This window comes from Hyla sarda, chromosome 10 (genome assembly GCF_029499605.1).
Source record: "Hyla sarda isolate aHylSar1 chromosome 10, aHylSar1.hap1, whole genome shotgun sequence".
In the NCBI taxonomy this organism is placed as follows: Eukaryota; Metazoa; Chordata; class Amphibia; order Anura; family Hylidae; genus Hyla; species Hyla sarda.
Window position 1 is genome coordinate 57105711 of NC_079198.1, and position 14690 is coordinate 57120400.

Genomic DNA, 14690 nt, shown 5'->3' on the forward strand with positions numbered 1-14690 from the left:
AGGATCTGCGCTTGTCATGGGGCTAAATGGCTATGTTGTGAGATTACCATAATACTGTGGCTTTCATTTTGTGAAGTGAGTGAGTATTTCCCGTTGGAGTTCGTTCTCTCAAAATACAAATCCCGTAGTTCCTTGTTTGTAAGTGTGAGGTCTTTTTCCTCCCACACATAAGTCACCTCACCCATTGAAACACAAATGATCTGCATTCCATTCAAAAGACCATTGGCGGACGCACCGCCTATTGAAGCAGGACAGGCTCCCTTTGCACACCTGACTAGTGATGTCATGTCTCAGCCGCACTGCAACCTAGGAAAACATGAAACCTGAGTTATTTTGTATGCTGTTGAACATAAATATTGGGGGGAAAAATCACAGAAGAATTGCAAGACCACCATCACACACAGTTACACACACTATATTATGGACTACACTAACTTTACAGCCCCTGTAGCAAAGTCAAATAAAAAAAAAAGCGGAATACCCCTTTAAACGTTCCTCCTTTTATCTTGCTTGCTTTTCTGAGAGTGATCCGTCACATGATGTGCGAGTCAGTGATTCTGGGTTCACCTAACTATTTATCAGCACCTAGTGGTTTGTCTGTTTCTGAAAAGAGTATATTTTCATATCAGGTACTGGACTAATTATGATTGGCCCTTTTTGTGCTTATCCTCCCTAGCTGTCTTTTAATCAGTCTATGGATCATTTCTATGAATTCTTTATATTGGTCTGCCCCCTAATATGATAATGTTGGTGCAATATCCCATCACCGTACAGCATTGCTTTAGTCAGGAATTATCGTCATATGTGTGGAGTGCATATTACATAATTTGTGTGCATATCTCTAATTATTGCTTTAATAGGTTTGTGATCTTTTGTTAATACCATAATTGTTTTTATTAATTTGTTCTTCCACCTTTGTGCCAGATCATGGCAGATGTTTCTCCTCTCACCTTTGATATAAGCCTTATTGTATCCTGCTACCTGCCATAGTGCAGGTGGACTATACATTTGAGACCACTCTCTACTGCGCATGTGCTTGATACTAGCCTGTTACGGGAGTGCCATCTGATTTTCAACTATGTATACATCAAATTTCAGTCTGTTATGGAAGCTCTGGTTCTACATTGACCTCTGTTGTGCATATATGATGGTCATTTGGCACACAGGCTTTTGTAAGTATCTCTTTTCTATTTGGCCTGTAGTCATGTGTGATTTCAACAGGGGGGGGGGGGTAGCTTCTTCCCAGACACAGGAAGTCAGTAAGAGCTCTTAACTATTAGGTGCTCTGCTCAAATAGGCTGGTGGATCTAATTAACTTGGCTAACCATAGGCAGAGCATCACGTTTCAACATGGTGTTTGACAATAGTTAATGCCGTACCACTGTTAATTTATTATCCTCTCATCTCATCTCCTAACAACAAATGTCTGGAGTAGAAAAAAATTGTTGAGTCTGATAGTATCACTTGTATGTGGTCTTTTTTGTATTTTTTTTATATCATAAAAGTGACTGACGCATTTGGTATCCGTTGCATTCTTTTGATTTTTTAATGTGGCATACATTTTTCTTTGTATCGAACTGCATATGTTCTAGTTTTCTATGCTTGTATTAAGTGTCATTCTTGAAGGAAATCCTTTTGGTGGGATTATCCTGGTTGTTGATTTACTGCCTGGCTTTGGTTTGGCATCCTGATATTAGACAGCCAGTAAGATTATATCACACTTTTCCAGAAGGCTAGGGTTAAAGGGGTACTCCAAATCCAAATGATAGGGGATAAGATGTCTGATCGCAGGGGGTCCGGCTGATGGGATCGCAATCTCTGGGCCGGCACTGTGGTGTTCTGAACATAGAAGCTTGGCGCTTTCGTGTTTGACATCACACCACACCCCCTCCATTTATCTCTATGGGAGGGGGCGTGGCAACAAGTACATAGCCTTCACGCCTTCTTCTATAGAAATGGATGGAGGAGGCGTGACGAATGGGGTGTCGCGCCAAGAATCATGGGGTTCGGCTGCTGGGACCCCTTACAATCTACGGTGTGATACCCCAGTCATCTGGTGCAGAGAGGGAAAGATGCTCCATGCTGGATGACAGACAACCACAGCCGTCACGCCCTCTCCATTCATGTCTATGGTAGGAGGAGTGACGGCTATGTACTAGGATAAGGGAATAAGGTGTTTAGAAGCAGAGTACCCCCTTTAAGTTCATGTATGGGGCCCTCTTTTTTTGGGATTACAATTTCGCATAGATGAGATGTAAGGTAAGATGAAAGGGGTACTCCAGCCCTTATAAATCTTATCCCCTATCCAAAGGATAGGGGATAAGATGTATGATCGCGGGGGTCCTGCCGCTAAGGACCACCGCAACCTGTCATTGCGCACCCACCTTTGTGAGCTCTCTGCAATGCTGGAGGCTTCGAGAGTGTAGCCTGAGGACCACAGGGCCGGAGTATCATGACTTCTTGACTCTGCCCCCATGTGACGTCATGCTCCACCCCTTAATGCAAGTCTATGGGAGATCACAAAATATATAGTTAGACCATGGGCCTTACTAGGGATATAAAGTAAAGCTTCTGGGTCCCAAAAGCAAAGTATGTAACAAGCAACATCATTTGTTGTACATCATTTATAAAAAACATCGTTGTTTTACTCCTCAATTTTCTTTTATAAAAAAAAAAAAATATATATATATATATATATATATATATATACATAATGTCCAAAATATAAATTTTGTTAAAAAAAACTTCAAACAGATGGTATATATCTATAACAAAAACCTTACTACCATTAACCAGCAAAAAGTAAAAAAAAATTGAATTCTGAAATTATAATTGAGCCCAGCTTGTTATGAGACTCTGAAATTGACATTTGTATGCCAATATGGTCCCGAAGCTGAGATCCTGGGGACCACAGCTGTTGGTTTACACATTCATGTCTGTAGCTTTCACAAATTACAACAATACACAATATGTTGTCCTCATTTTTGTCAGCACAACATGTAAAAGCACAGAATCCTCTTAAAATTTTGAGTTTTAGTTTTAGTTATTACAGCCACTACTGCATAGTACATACTAAGAGCGCATGTTTACTGAGTGAGCTGTTACATTGAAACCTATAAAGAGACAGAGCCACGGAATGGAAAAAATGAAATAGAAGGAAAGTTGGAAGCTTTTTGTAAATCGAAAAGAAGATGGTGTTTCCAGTCACTAAAATATTTTTTTTTTTACAAAAACTTGTTTCATAGTTGACTACAAACGTGCCAAACTGCTCTGCTTTGACTTGTCCCAGATTTCTAACACTACAAACCTGGAGAAAAGTAGAAAGCATAGTGTGGTGCACTACTAACTGCTTAAAAAAATGTATGCTCAGTCACTAGAACCTAGTGGATCGGCAGGTCGATAAGGCTGATACAGATGGTGCGTGTCAGTCCGAGCTTAACAAGAATGTAATCATATAGAAAGAACAGAAAGGACTTTGCACTCACCTGAGTCTTGCAGCTTTATTTTTTTAACACTTTATTTCTCAAACATCACGATCTGGATGCAGGTACACACTGACGGGACAGGGCATTGCCATCTGTGTGTACCTACATCCAGATTGTGATGTTTGAGAAATAAAGTATTAAGGAAATAAAGCTGCAAGACTCAGGTGAGTGTGAAGTCCTTTCTGTTCTTTCTATATGATTACAAACCTGGAGAAGTTACTACAATTACAGAGACATATCATCTGTTATGTAAGAAGGTGATGGCGATGAGTGACATTCTTAAAGGATAAATGTAGCTTGGATTGTAATTGGTTGCCAAAAGGGGCTGTGACAATTTATAAGGGCATAGTCACATTTCATGTGTAATGCAAGTGTGTAGCCTGTTTGCAAACCCCATTTGCGTACGATCTCAAAAAATGTAATTTCCTGAAGGCATTTTCACATATTTTACCTTTTGAGCTATAATAAATAAATATTGGCTAAGTAAACCTTGTGTTATATTCATGTAATTCTTATATCTGGACTGGAAAGCTCTTACAATACATAAGGGAAAGGTAACATTTGCCACAACCACATTCTGCGGTGCCATGTTTTACAATGTAATTTGTGTACAGTATCATAGAGTAGTTGTTGGGAGATTGACTTGTAGTGTAGGATGTTCAGACTCTCATCTCATTTTTACCTGATTTTGTTACAGGTACTGTAAAAGATAAAGAGAGAAAACTGGAAGACGAAATGGCTGGACCTCGTCCTTCTCATTGTGCATTCCTTGGATCACTTTTATGGGAACGCACTTTGCCATACAATGAAATAGAATATGTTGATCTGGATGAGTTCTTATTAGAAAATGGCCTACCCTCAAGCCCATCCCACCAGCCTTTTTCACCAGCTAACTTGACTCCACCACCATCTAACCAGTCAGTTGTTGACCTAAGTCGACCGGCCTCTTGCGCCTCTTCTACCTCCGCTTGTTCCTCTCCTGGGCAGAGCATGATGGGTAGTGAATATGAACACCCAAATGGCAAAGCAGGTACTACTAGAAATATTCTAGACTATTCCATTGTATTGCATTGAATAATTTACAATGTATTTAGAAAGTCTTCAGACCCTTTTCACTTTTTTCACATTTTGTTATGTTGTAGTCTTGTGCTAAATTAAAAAGAATGGGGGAGATTTATCAAAATCTGTCCAGAAAAAAAGTTGCTGAGTTGCCCATAGCAACCAATCAGATCGCTTCTTTAATTTTTGAAAAGGCCTCTGAAAAAGGAAAGAAGCAATCTGATTGGTTGCTATGGGTAACTCAGCAACTTTTCCTCTGGACAGGTTTTGATAAATCTCCCCTAATATATTTTCCCCACTATTTGTACTTAATACCCATAATGACAATAATGTTAGAAATATTTACTAATTTATTGAAAAGAAAAAGCTAAATTATTGCATGGGCATTAGTATTCAGACTTCAGCCTAGTCTGAGGTCCAGACCACTCTGGATCAGATTGTCATCAAGAATGTCTCTGCACTCCATTCAGCTTTCCCTCAAATTTGACCAGTCTCCTTGTCCCAGCTGCTGAAAAACACTGCCACAGCATGATGCTGCCACCACCACGCTTCACTGTAAAGATGAGTAGGTGATGTGCCTGGTTTCTTCCAGCCATTATGCTTAGAACTGAAGAGAGGCTTCTTTAAGGCTACTCTGCCATCTAGCCCAGATTGGAGGAGTGCTGCAATGATGGTTGACCTTCTGAATGTTTCTCCCATCTGCATTTCCACTGGGTTCTAGGTCACCTGTCTTACCAAAGCCACTCTCCCCCAATTACATAGTTTGGTTGGGCAGCCAGTTTTAGGGAAAGTCCTGGTTGTCTTCCATTTAAAGGGATGCTGACAGCAGGTTAGGGCATCCTAACCTATTAATAAAGGCTAATGGGGTCCGTTACCATTAGCATAAAAGTACGGTTTAATATGGTGCTCAGGTGAGGGGTTTATCTTTAAACTTTTATCTTTGATTAGTTTTATTGAAATACAAATGAGGCTCTGGTGTGCATTTATCTGTGATATCAGTTTTATTGATCACAAATTAGGCCACTTAGTGCACTTGGGGCTCCCTTTTACCCTTCAGTGCACCGAAATAGCCACCCAATGCTCCTCTTAACATTGCCTCTTCATGAATACTGAGCTGCCTCTCTGCAGTGACATAACACAAGGCCAATGCAAAGGGGGGACTCTGTATTCATGAGGGGGCATTGCTAAAGGAACATTTGGATGCTTTCAGTGCACTAAATGGCCGAATTTGTAAATCAACAAAACTGATATTACAGATATCCGTGCATTGGAGCACCATATTAAAGGTACAAGAAAAGTCATGGTAACAGTCGCTGTGCTCTTGAGAGCTAGCAGGGAGGTAGAATTTGTTTTTACCCTTCTCCAGATCTGTGCCATACAATCCTCTGAGATCTCTGCCAGACAATGTCTCTGAGCTCTACAGGCAGCTATTTTCTCCTCATGGCCTGGTTTTTGTTCTGATATAGATTGTCAGCTTTGAGACCTTATATAGAGAGGGCTGTGTCATTCCAATTCTTGTCTACTTTGCTGAATTTACAATAAGTTACTCCAAGAAATTATCAAGAGAAATGGGAGTCTCCAGAGATATAAATTTCAAGTGTTCTAGCAAAGGGTCTTAATACTTACAACCAGAGTGAAAACTCATAGGGGGAAATGTATATAATTTAAAGGGGTACTCCAGTGGCCAGCCTTTCGGTAGCCTTCCGAACGTTGTGTGCATGCTGACGTCATGAGTGGGCGTGGCTGACCTTAATGTTAATTTTAACTTAATGTTCCAAACTCAGACGGAAGGCTGGCCAGTGGAGTACTCCTTTAAAGGGGTTAACCACCATAAGGTGATTTTAGTATGTACCTGGCAGACAGTAATGGACATGCTTAGGAAGGATCTGCGCTTGTCTTGGGGCTAAATGGCTATGTTGTAAGATTACCATAACACTGTGGCTAGCTGTTTGTGAACTAGTATTTCCTGTTTGACTTTTCTTTTTTTGACTACAAATCCCACAATTCCATCTTCCTCCCTCCCACACATCAGCCACCCCACCCATTGAAACACAAATGAGCTGCATCCATTCAAATCAGTGATGTTTTCAATCAGGGTGCCTACAGCTGTTGCATTAGTTGCAGATTGATCCCTCCACCTATTGAAGCAGACAGGCTCCCTGTCATCAGCTGACTTGTGAGTCAGGTCTCGGATGCATTGCAAGATGGGAAAAATCCGAGACAACAGTCATTTTGTATGCTGTTTAAAATAAATGGTGGGGTGAAAATCACATAAGAATTGTGAGAAAACCGTCACACACAGGTACAGACACTATATTATGAACTACACTAACTTTACAGCCCCTGTAGCATAGTCAAATAAAAAAAAATCCTGGAATACCCCTTTAAGGCTGCAACCTAACAAAATATTAAAAAGTGAAAGGGTTCAAGACTTTACAAAAGCATGGTTGCCATGTTCAAGAGGTTGAAAGTGTTGAAAATGACCAGTATGATTTTTAAAGATGGTTTAGCAGTTGTGCTGTTTGTAGCCCCATTTTAACTGGATTGCCTCTGTCTATATGCCGTATTAGGACATGTGGTCATCATTATGGGGGCGTCCCCTAAATTGCTAATTTGTGGCTTGCTTATGCTAACTACTCATTGCTTGGGATTCTGCTGTTGATGGCTTGTTTTAGGGAAATAAGCCAGGTAAGCCAACCTATTTTTTTTTTGAGAGATGCTTTATTCAAGAAACAAAGAAAATGTTTGGGCAGAGAATCAGGACAACTGGATGTATACAGAATTGGAATTATTATAAAGAAAGTATATAATAGACTACATGTTTTTTTAAGATACAATTAACAAAAACAAAACATTTCAAAGGAGGTATGTGGCAATTCTTGAAATTGTGTGAGAACATAATAACAGCTGAAAATAAGGTGTGTGAACAAAGCAATAATAATAAAATGCCTAATACTTTAGTGCAAACTTAAACCTGGCACATTTGTAGACTGACTGGTCTATCACATTGGCTCAGACTGTTTCATAAATTTAATGCGTGGATTAACAGTTTTGTTAAACCTAATACCATCTATTGGTTGGCTTTATTTGCGTCAAAATTATGCTTCACATTGTCCCTTCTCAAGCTATGTCTATTTCCACAATCCAACACCCTTTTGCAACTTAATCACCCCATCTTGGCAAACAAGGTTCAAAAAGTATTTAAAGGTGGTCATACCTTTTTAAACAACTTTTTGCCAAAAGTTAACTCAGCCAATAGATTTCCCCCCTGATCTACTCGTACAGCCAAACATTCATGTGTTTGCTAAGAGAAGAAGTAAGTCACAGCCTGATTGCTCTTGTACTGGTTTATCCCTCCCAGAACTGGCTTATCCCTCCCAGAACAATAGTTTAAAGTTTATGTCTAAGACACTGGAACAGACAGACTCTTGCAAATATGCTAGAACTACAGTGCAAGTTATGCAAAAAACTAAAAAAAACATGTCTTGTTCCACATTTACTATGTCTAAGGTGTATAGCGGCCTCGCGACTCTTCACTAACAGACGATGTCCATGGAGAGAAGGGTCAAGCATGTTGGATTTTCACCGCCTGACCCTTCTCTCCATGGACATCATCTGTTAGTGAAGAGTCGAGAGGCCGCTATACACCTTAGACATAGTAAATGTGGACCAAGACATGTTTTTTAGCTTTTTGCATAACTTGCACAGCAGTTCTAGCATATTTGCAAGAGTCTGTCTGTTTCAGTGTCTTTGATATAAACTTTAACTATATTGGGAAATAAGGGTATAACTAGAGGATATTTCTAAAGAACCTCTGCTTTTCGTGAACCATACGTCATGCAAATAACAATCAAAAGATATACTAATAAAAAAACAAATATGCAAATAATGTTACAGATTATTTTCAACTACTATCTCTCCATTCATTCCACATCTACCCTATTAGTGTATCTTAACTTAAGGTCTGTTTATACTATGCAGCTATATATTATAAGCAATAACAATCATTGACCAGTGTGAATGAAAAAGAACATTGCACTGCAAAAATCATTACCATCTGTAGCACGAACAGTAATAGTCACTTATAGCAGCACTAACATATGGCATTGCAGTCTAATGCATGAGATAACAATGACGCTCTTCAAGCAGAGGGTAGAGTTTAGTTCCTGTTGACTGTCCGAACCTGAGTCACAATTTTTCAATCTGTGATGGGAGCTAAGCTGTAGTTTTCTGCACAGTGAGAGTTTCAGAAGTTGGACCCTCATTAATCACATAGTGGGACATTTAACATTGCTTCTTTGGTAAGCGAGTTCTAAAGGCACTTTATGTTTTGCTTTAGTTTTGCTTATGTGCTACATATTCATCATACTAACACAAGAGGTTGATAAATTTAGAGCACATAAGCAACACAAAAAAACCAGTTGAGACTTTTTTGCGACTTTTTAAAAGTGCTTACCACAGGCAGTTTTGTAAGCCAGCTCAGACCTGGAGTTGACCCAGGACTTTTTGAAGAGGTTTGCGTTTTTTTTTTTTTTTTGTCTACGTGTGACATCATAAATTTGCGATCAAAGTGAAAACTTAAAGTTGCTTAGGTAAGGCTGTTTACAACTTTATGCCTACTCACAAAAGTCGCATTAAAAAGTGTTTAGTCGCACTTTTTTGTGTGCCCAGGGTAAGCACAAAAAAGTCTCTAAACACCATGATAAATTTCCCCCAATATGATGGCATATCCTAGCATAGTGCCATTACTGTATGAGATGGTAATACCTCTTTAATTTCACTCCAACATACTTTCCCCCTAAAACGAGCATATACAGATATGGACAAAATGCTGAAAAATCTACAATTATCCCAAAAATAACTTGAAACTGGCAAAAGTAATAGGTAAAAATGTACTGAAGATCAGATCTTGCATTTGAACTTTGGTTCAACAGAATCATTACATAAAACAAAATAATGAAACTGTCCTGGACAAACATGATGGTCTCTGAACTTCATATTTTGTTGCTCAACCTTTTAAGGCAGTCACAGCTATTAAAGGGGTACTGCAGTGAAAACTTTTTTCCTTTTAAATCAACTGGCGGCAGAAAGTTAAACATATTTGTAAATTACTTCTATTAAAAAATCTTAATCCTTCCTGTACTTATTAGCTGCTGAATACTACAGAGGAAATTCTTTTCTTTTTGGAATGCTCTCTGATGACATCACGAGCACAGTTCTCTCTGCTGACGTTATTATAATAATAATGGTTTATTTATTGTTGTCCTTAGTGGGATTTGAACCCAAGTCCCCAGCACTGCAAGGCAGCAGTGCTAACCACTGAGCCACCATGCTGCCCTTAGCATACATCTGCTATGTATAGAAAATGGACAGATATGTCAGCAGAGAGCACTGTGTTCGTGATGTCATCAGTGTTCCAAAAAGAAAGGAATTTCCTCTGTAGCATTCAGCAGCTAATAAGTACTGGAAGGATTAAGATTTTTTTAATAGAAGTAATTTACAAATATGTTTAACTTTCTGCCACCAGTTGATTTAAAAGAAAAATGGTTTTCACCGGAGTACCCCTTTAAGTAATTCCTGTAACTCTCAATTAGACTTCTGCACTTGTCTACAGGTATTTTGGCCCACTCCACATAAGATACTGCTCCAGTTGTATAAATGGTGCCTTCTCCAGACTGCATGCTTCAGTTTCAATAAGATTCATATCTCGGCTCATAGGACACTTCAGAATAGTCAAATGTTTTGCTCTTTGCCATTCTTAGGTGTTTTTAGCCATGTGTTTTGGGTCATTATCCTGTTGGAGTACCTGTGTCTGAGACCAAGCCTACTAACACTGGGCAGCACATATTCTGACCTGCTTATTTTTGTCAATACTTATACTGCCCATGAAATAACAATTTCAATATGTGTTGTGCCATTCCTTTGTTATTCTTATTGGAAATGTAAGACCAATATAGACAACTGGGTGTTACCATTTCATGGCATGTCCATTGACTAGTTTGATTGGATAGATTTAGAGTGTATAGGGACACACCACAAACTGTTAACACTAAGTTGTCTATTTAGTCTTATATTTCCTGGAGAGTAGCATAGGAATGGCACAACACAGAGCTAAAAGAAAATGCCTTTGGTTATACATTTCTAGAATATATCAGAGTCAATCTTTATTGAAAAATCACATAAAAACTATTTAAAAGAGACCATGACAATCAGACAAATTTGACTGCTATGAGGGAGGAAACCTAATGTTGAAATGGCGTTGGGGTGCTGACGGACTGTGAGTGTATGTGCAGAGTGTAGTATTCTATTTCAGTGCATGATCTGTGGGAAAATGGCTTTATATACTTACCTGCAATACCGGAGGTTATGTTGTTATACATTCCTTATTTCCCATTGTGACTTACCTATTGTGCACTTATTCAAGTGTTATGTAGTGTATTTATATGGGTGATGTTTAGTATATGTGATCGATATACTGGTGGCCCTGTAGGGTTGATTTTTTACATTATGCACCTTGATGATTTAATGCCCTCATAACAGTCAGATTTGCCTGATTGTCATTGTCCCTTTTAATTGGTTTTATATGATTTTTCAATAAAGATTGGCTCTGATATATTCTATCTTGTGTCTGGTGTGAACTGTAGGTATTCTGGTTAGATATTTTCTACACTAGACAATTACATTTATACTTATGATTGACCTGTACATTTTGGGTTACATTAGACATTTCTAGTAAAAATAATATGAAAATGGCACCGCACAGACCTATAAGAACAGATGATCCAGAAGTTCTATTTCATGGGGAATACAAGCATTTTCTAAGGTGAAAGACCAGGGGAGGCCACCTGTCCTCTTTAAAAACTATAAAATGCATTGAAACCAGACTTGAAATTGTTAAAACTGCATTGGGATAGAAGTGAAGCAGTTACCAATAATTGTATCCAGTTGTAGTGTGGAGGAAACACTATGTGTTCCTGTTCCCCTGGCAAGCACATGGAAAGAGGAGAGAGGCCAAAGCTTTCTCTTCTACTGAGTTTATGTCACGATGCCGGCTGGCAGGTAGTGGATCCTCTGTGCCAGAGAGGGATTGGCGTGGACCGTGCTAGAGGATCGGTTCTAAGTCACTACTGGTTTTCACCAGAGCCCGCCGCAAAGCGGGATGGTCTTGCTGCGGCGGTAGTGACCAGGTCGTATCCCCTAGCAACGGCTCAACCTCTCTGGCTGCTGAAGATAGGCGCGGTACAAGGGAGTAGACAGAAGCAAGGTCGGACGTAGCAGAAGGTCGGGGCAGGCAGCAAGGATCGTAGTCAGGGGCAACGGCAGGAGGTCTGGAACACAGGCTAGGAACACACAAGGAAACGCTTTCACTGGCACTAAGGCAACAAGATCCGGCGAGGGAGTGAAGGGGAAGTGAGGTGATATAGGGAAGTGCACAGGTGTAAACACTAATTGGAACCACTGCGCCAATCAGCGGCGCAGTGGCCCTTTAAATCGCAGAGACCCGGCGCGCGCGCGCCCTAGGGAGCGGGGCCGCGCGCGCCGGGACAGAACTGACGGAGAGCGAGTCAGGTACGGGAGCCGGGGTGCGCATCGCGAGCGGGCGCTACCCGCATCGCGAATCGCATCCCGGCCAGAGGCGGTATCGCAGCGCCCCGGGCCCGGAGCGCTGCAGTGAGAGGAGTGTAGCGAGCGCTCCGGGGAGGAGCGGGGACCCGGAGCGCTCGGCGTAACAGTACCCCCCCCCTTGGGTCTCCCCCTCTTCTTGGAGCCTGAGAACCTGAGGACCAGACTTTTGTCCAGGATATTGTCCTCAGGTTCCCAGGACCTCTCTTCAGGACCACAACCCTCCCAATCCACTAAAAAGAAGGTTTTCCCTCTGACCTTTTTAGATGCCAAAATTTCCTTGACGGAGAAGATGTCCGAGGAGCCGAAGACAGGAGTGGGGGGAACAGATTTGGGAGAGAAACGGTTAATGATAAGTGGTTTAAGAAGAGAAACATGAAAGGCATTAGGAATACGAAGAGAAGGAGGAAGAAGAAGTTTGTAAGAGACAGGATTAATCTGGCGCAAAATCTTGAAAGGACCAAGATAGCGTGGTCCCAACTTATAGCTAGGGACACGGAAGCGGACATATTTGGCGGAGAGCCATACCTTGTCTCCAGGGGAAAAAATGGGAGGAGCTCTTCTTTTCTTATCCGCGAATCTCTTCATGCGTGAAGAAGCCTGTAAGAGAGAATTTTGGGTCTCTCTCCATATGATGGAGAGATCACGAGAAATTTCATCCACAGCGGGCAGACCAGAGGGCAAGGGGGTAGGGAGGGGGGGAAGAGGGTGACGGCCGTACACCACGAAAAACGGGGATTTGGAGGAAGATTCAGAGATTCTGAAATTATACGAGAATTCGGCCCAAGGTAGAAGATCTGCCCAGTCATCCTGGCGGGAGGAAACAAAATGTCGTAAATAGTCACCCAAGATCTGGTTAATTCTTTCTACTTGTCCATTGGATTGAGGATGGTATGCAGAAGAAAAATTTAATTTAATCTTGAGTTGTTTACAGAGAGCCCTCCAGAATTTAGACACAAATTGGACGCCTCTATCCGAGACGATCTGCGTAGGCAACCCGTGAAGACGAAAAATGTGTACAAAAAATTGTTTAGCCAACTGAGGCGCTGAAGGAAGACCAGGAAGAGGGATGAAATGTGCCATTTTGGAGAATCGATCAACGACCACCCAAATAACAGTGTTGCCATGGGATGGGGGTAAGTCAGTAATAAAATCCATACCAATCAGAGACCAAGGCTGTTCGGGAACAGGCAGAGGAAGAAGAAAACCAGCGGGCTTCTGGCGAGGAGTCTTATCCCGGGCACAGATAGTGCAGGCTCGCACAAAGTCCACCACATCAGTCTCTAGAGTCGGCCACCAATAGAAGCGAGAGATGAGTTGCACAGATTTCTTGATGCCCGCATGACCTGCGAGATGGGAGGAGTGACCCCATTTGAGGATTCCGAGGCGTTGGCGTGGAGAAACAAAGGTCTTTCCTGGTGGAGTTTGCCTGATGGAGGCTGGAGAAGTGGAAATCAGGCAGTCAGGAGGAATGATGTGTTGAGGAGAGAGTTCAATTTCAGAAGCATCTGAGGAACGAGAGAGAGCATCGGCCCTAATGTTCTTATCAGCAGGCCGAAAGTGAATTTCAAAATTAAATCGGGCAAAGAACAGAGACCACCTGGCCTGACGAGGATTCAGCCGTTGGGCAGACTCGAGGTATGAGAGGTTCTTGTGATCGGTGTAAATAATAACTGGAAATCTTGATCCCTCCAGCAGATGCCTCCATTCCTCAAGTGCTAATTTAATGGCTAGAAGCTCTCGATCCCCGATGGAGTAGTTCCTCTCCGCCGGAGAGAAGGTCCTAGAAAAAAACCCACAAGTAACAGCATGCCCGGAAGAGTTTTTTTGTAGAAGGACAGCTCCAGCTCCCACTGAGGAGGCATCAACCTCCAATAGGAAGGGTTTAGATGGGTCAGGTCTGGAGAGCACGGGAGCCGAAGAGAAGGCGGACTTGAGTCGTTTAAAGGCGTCTTCCGCTTGAGGAGGCCAAGACTTGGGATCGGCATTTTTTTTGGTTAAAGCCACAATAGGAGCCACAATGGTAGAAAAATGTGGAATAAATTGCCTGTAATAATTGGCGAACCCCAAAAAACGTTGGATGGCACGGAGTCCGGAGGGGCGTGGCCAATCTAAGACGGCAGAGAGTTTATCTGGATCCATTTGTAGTCCCTGGCCAGAGACCAAGTATCCTAGAAAAGGAAGAGATTGGCATTCAAACAGACATTTCTCAATTTTAGCATAGAGTTGATTGTCACGAAGTCTCTGAAGAACCATACGGACATGCTGGCGGTGTTCTTCTAGATTGGCCGAAAAAATTAGGATATCATCAAGATATACAACAACACAGGAGTATAACAGATCACGAAAAATTTCATTAACAAAGTCTTGGAAGACAGCAGGGGCGTTGCACAGGCCAAAGGGCATGACCAGATACTCAAAGTGTCCATCTCTGGTGTTAAATGCTGTTTTCCACTCATCCCCCTCTCTGATGCGGATGAGGTTATAGGCGCCTCTTAAGTCCAATTTAGTAAAGATGTGGGC

At 41.5% G+C, this 14690-nt stretch overlaps 1 protein-coding gene across 1 annotated transcript in view; it reads left to right on the forward strand.

Moving 5' to 3' along the window:
• DBP (D-box binding PAR bZIP transcription factor) overlaps positions 1 to 14690 on the forward strand; it is a 58973-nt gene that overhangs the window by 9283 nt on the left and 35000 nt on the right. The window contains exon 2 of the mRNA XM_056542135.1: positions 4183 to 4515. Within this exon, the coding sequence (XP_056398110.1) occupies positions 4183 to 4515 (333 nt within the window). The remainder of the gene's footprint in view (positions 1 to 4182; positions 4516 to 14690) is intronic.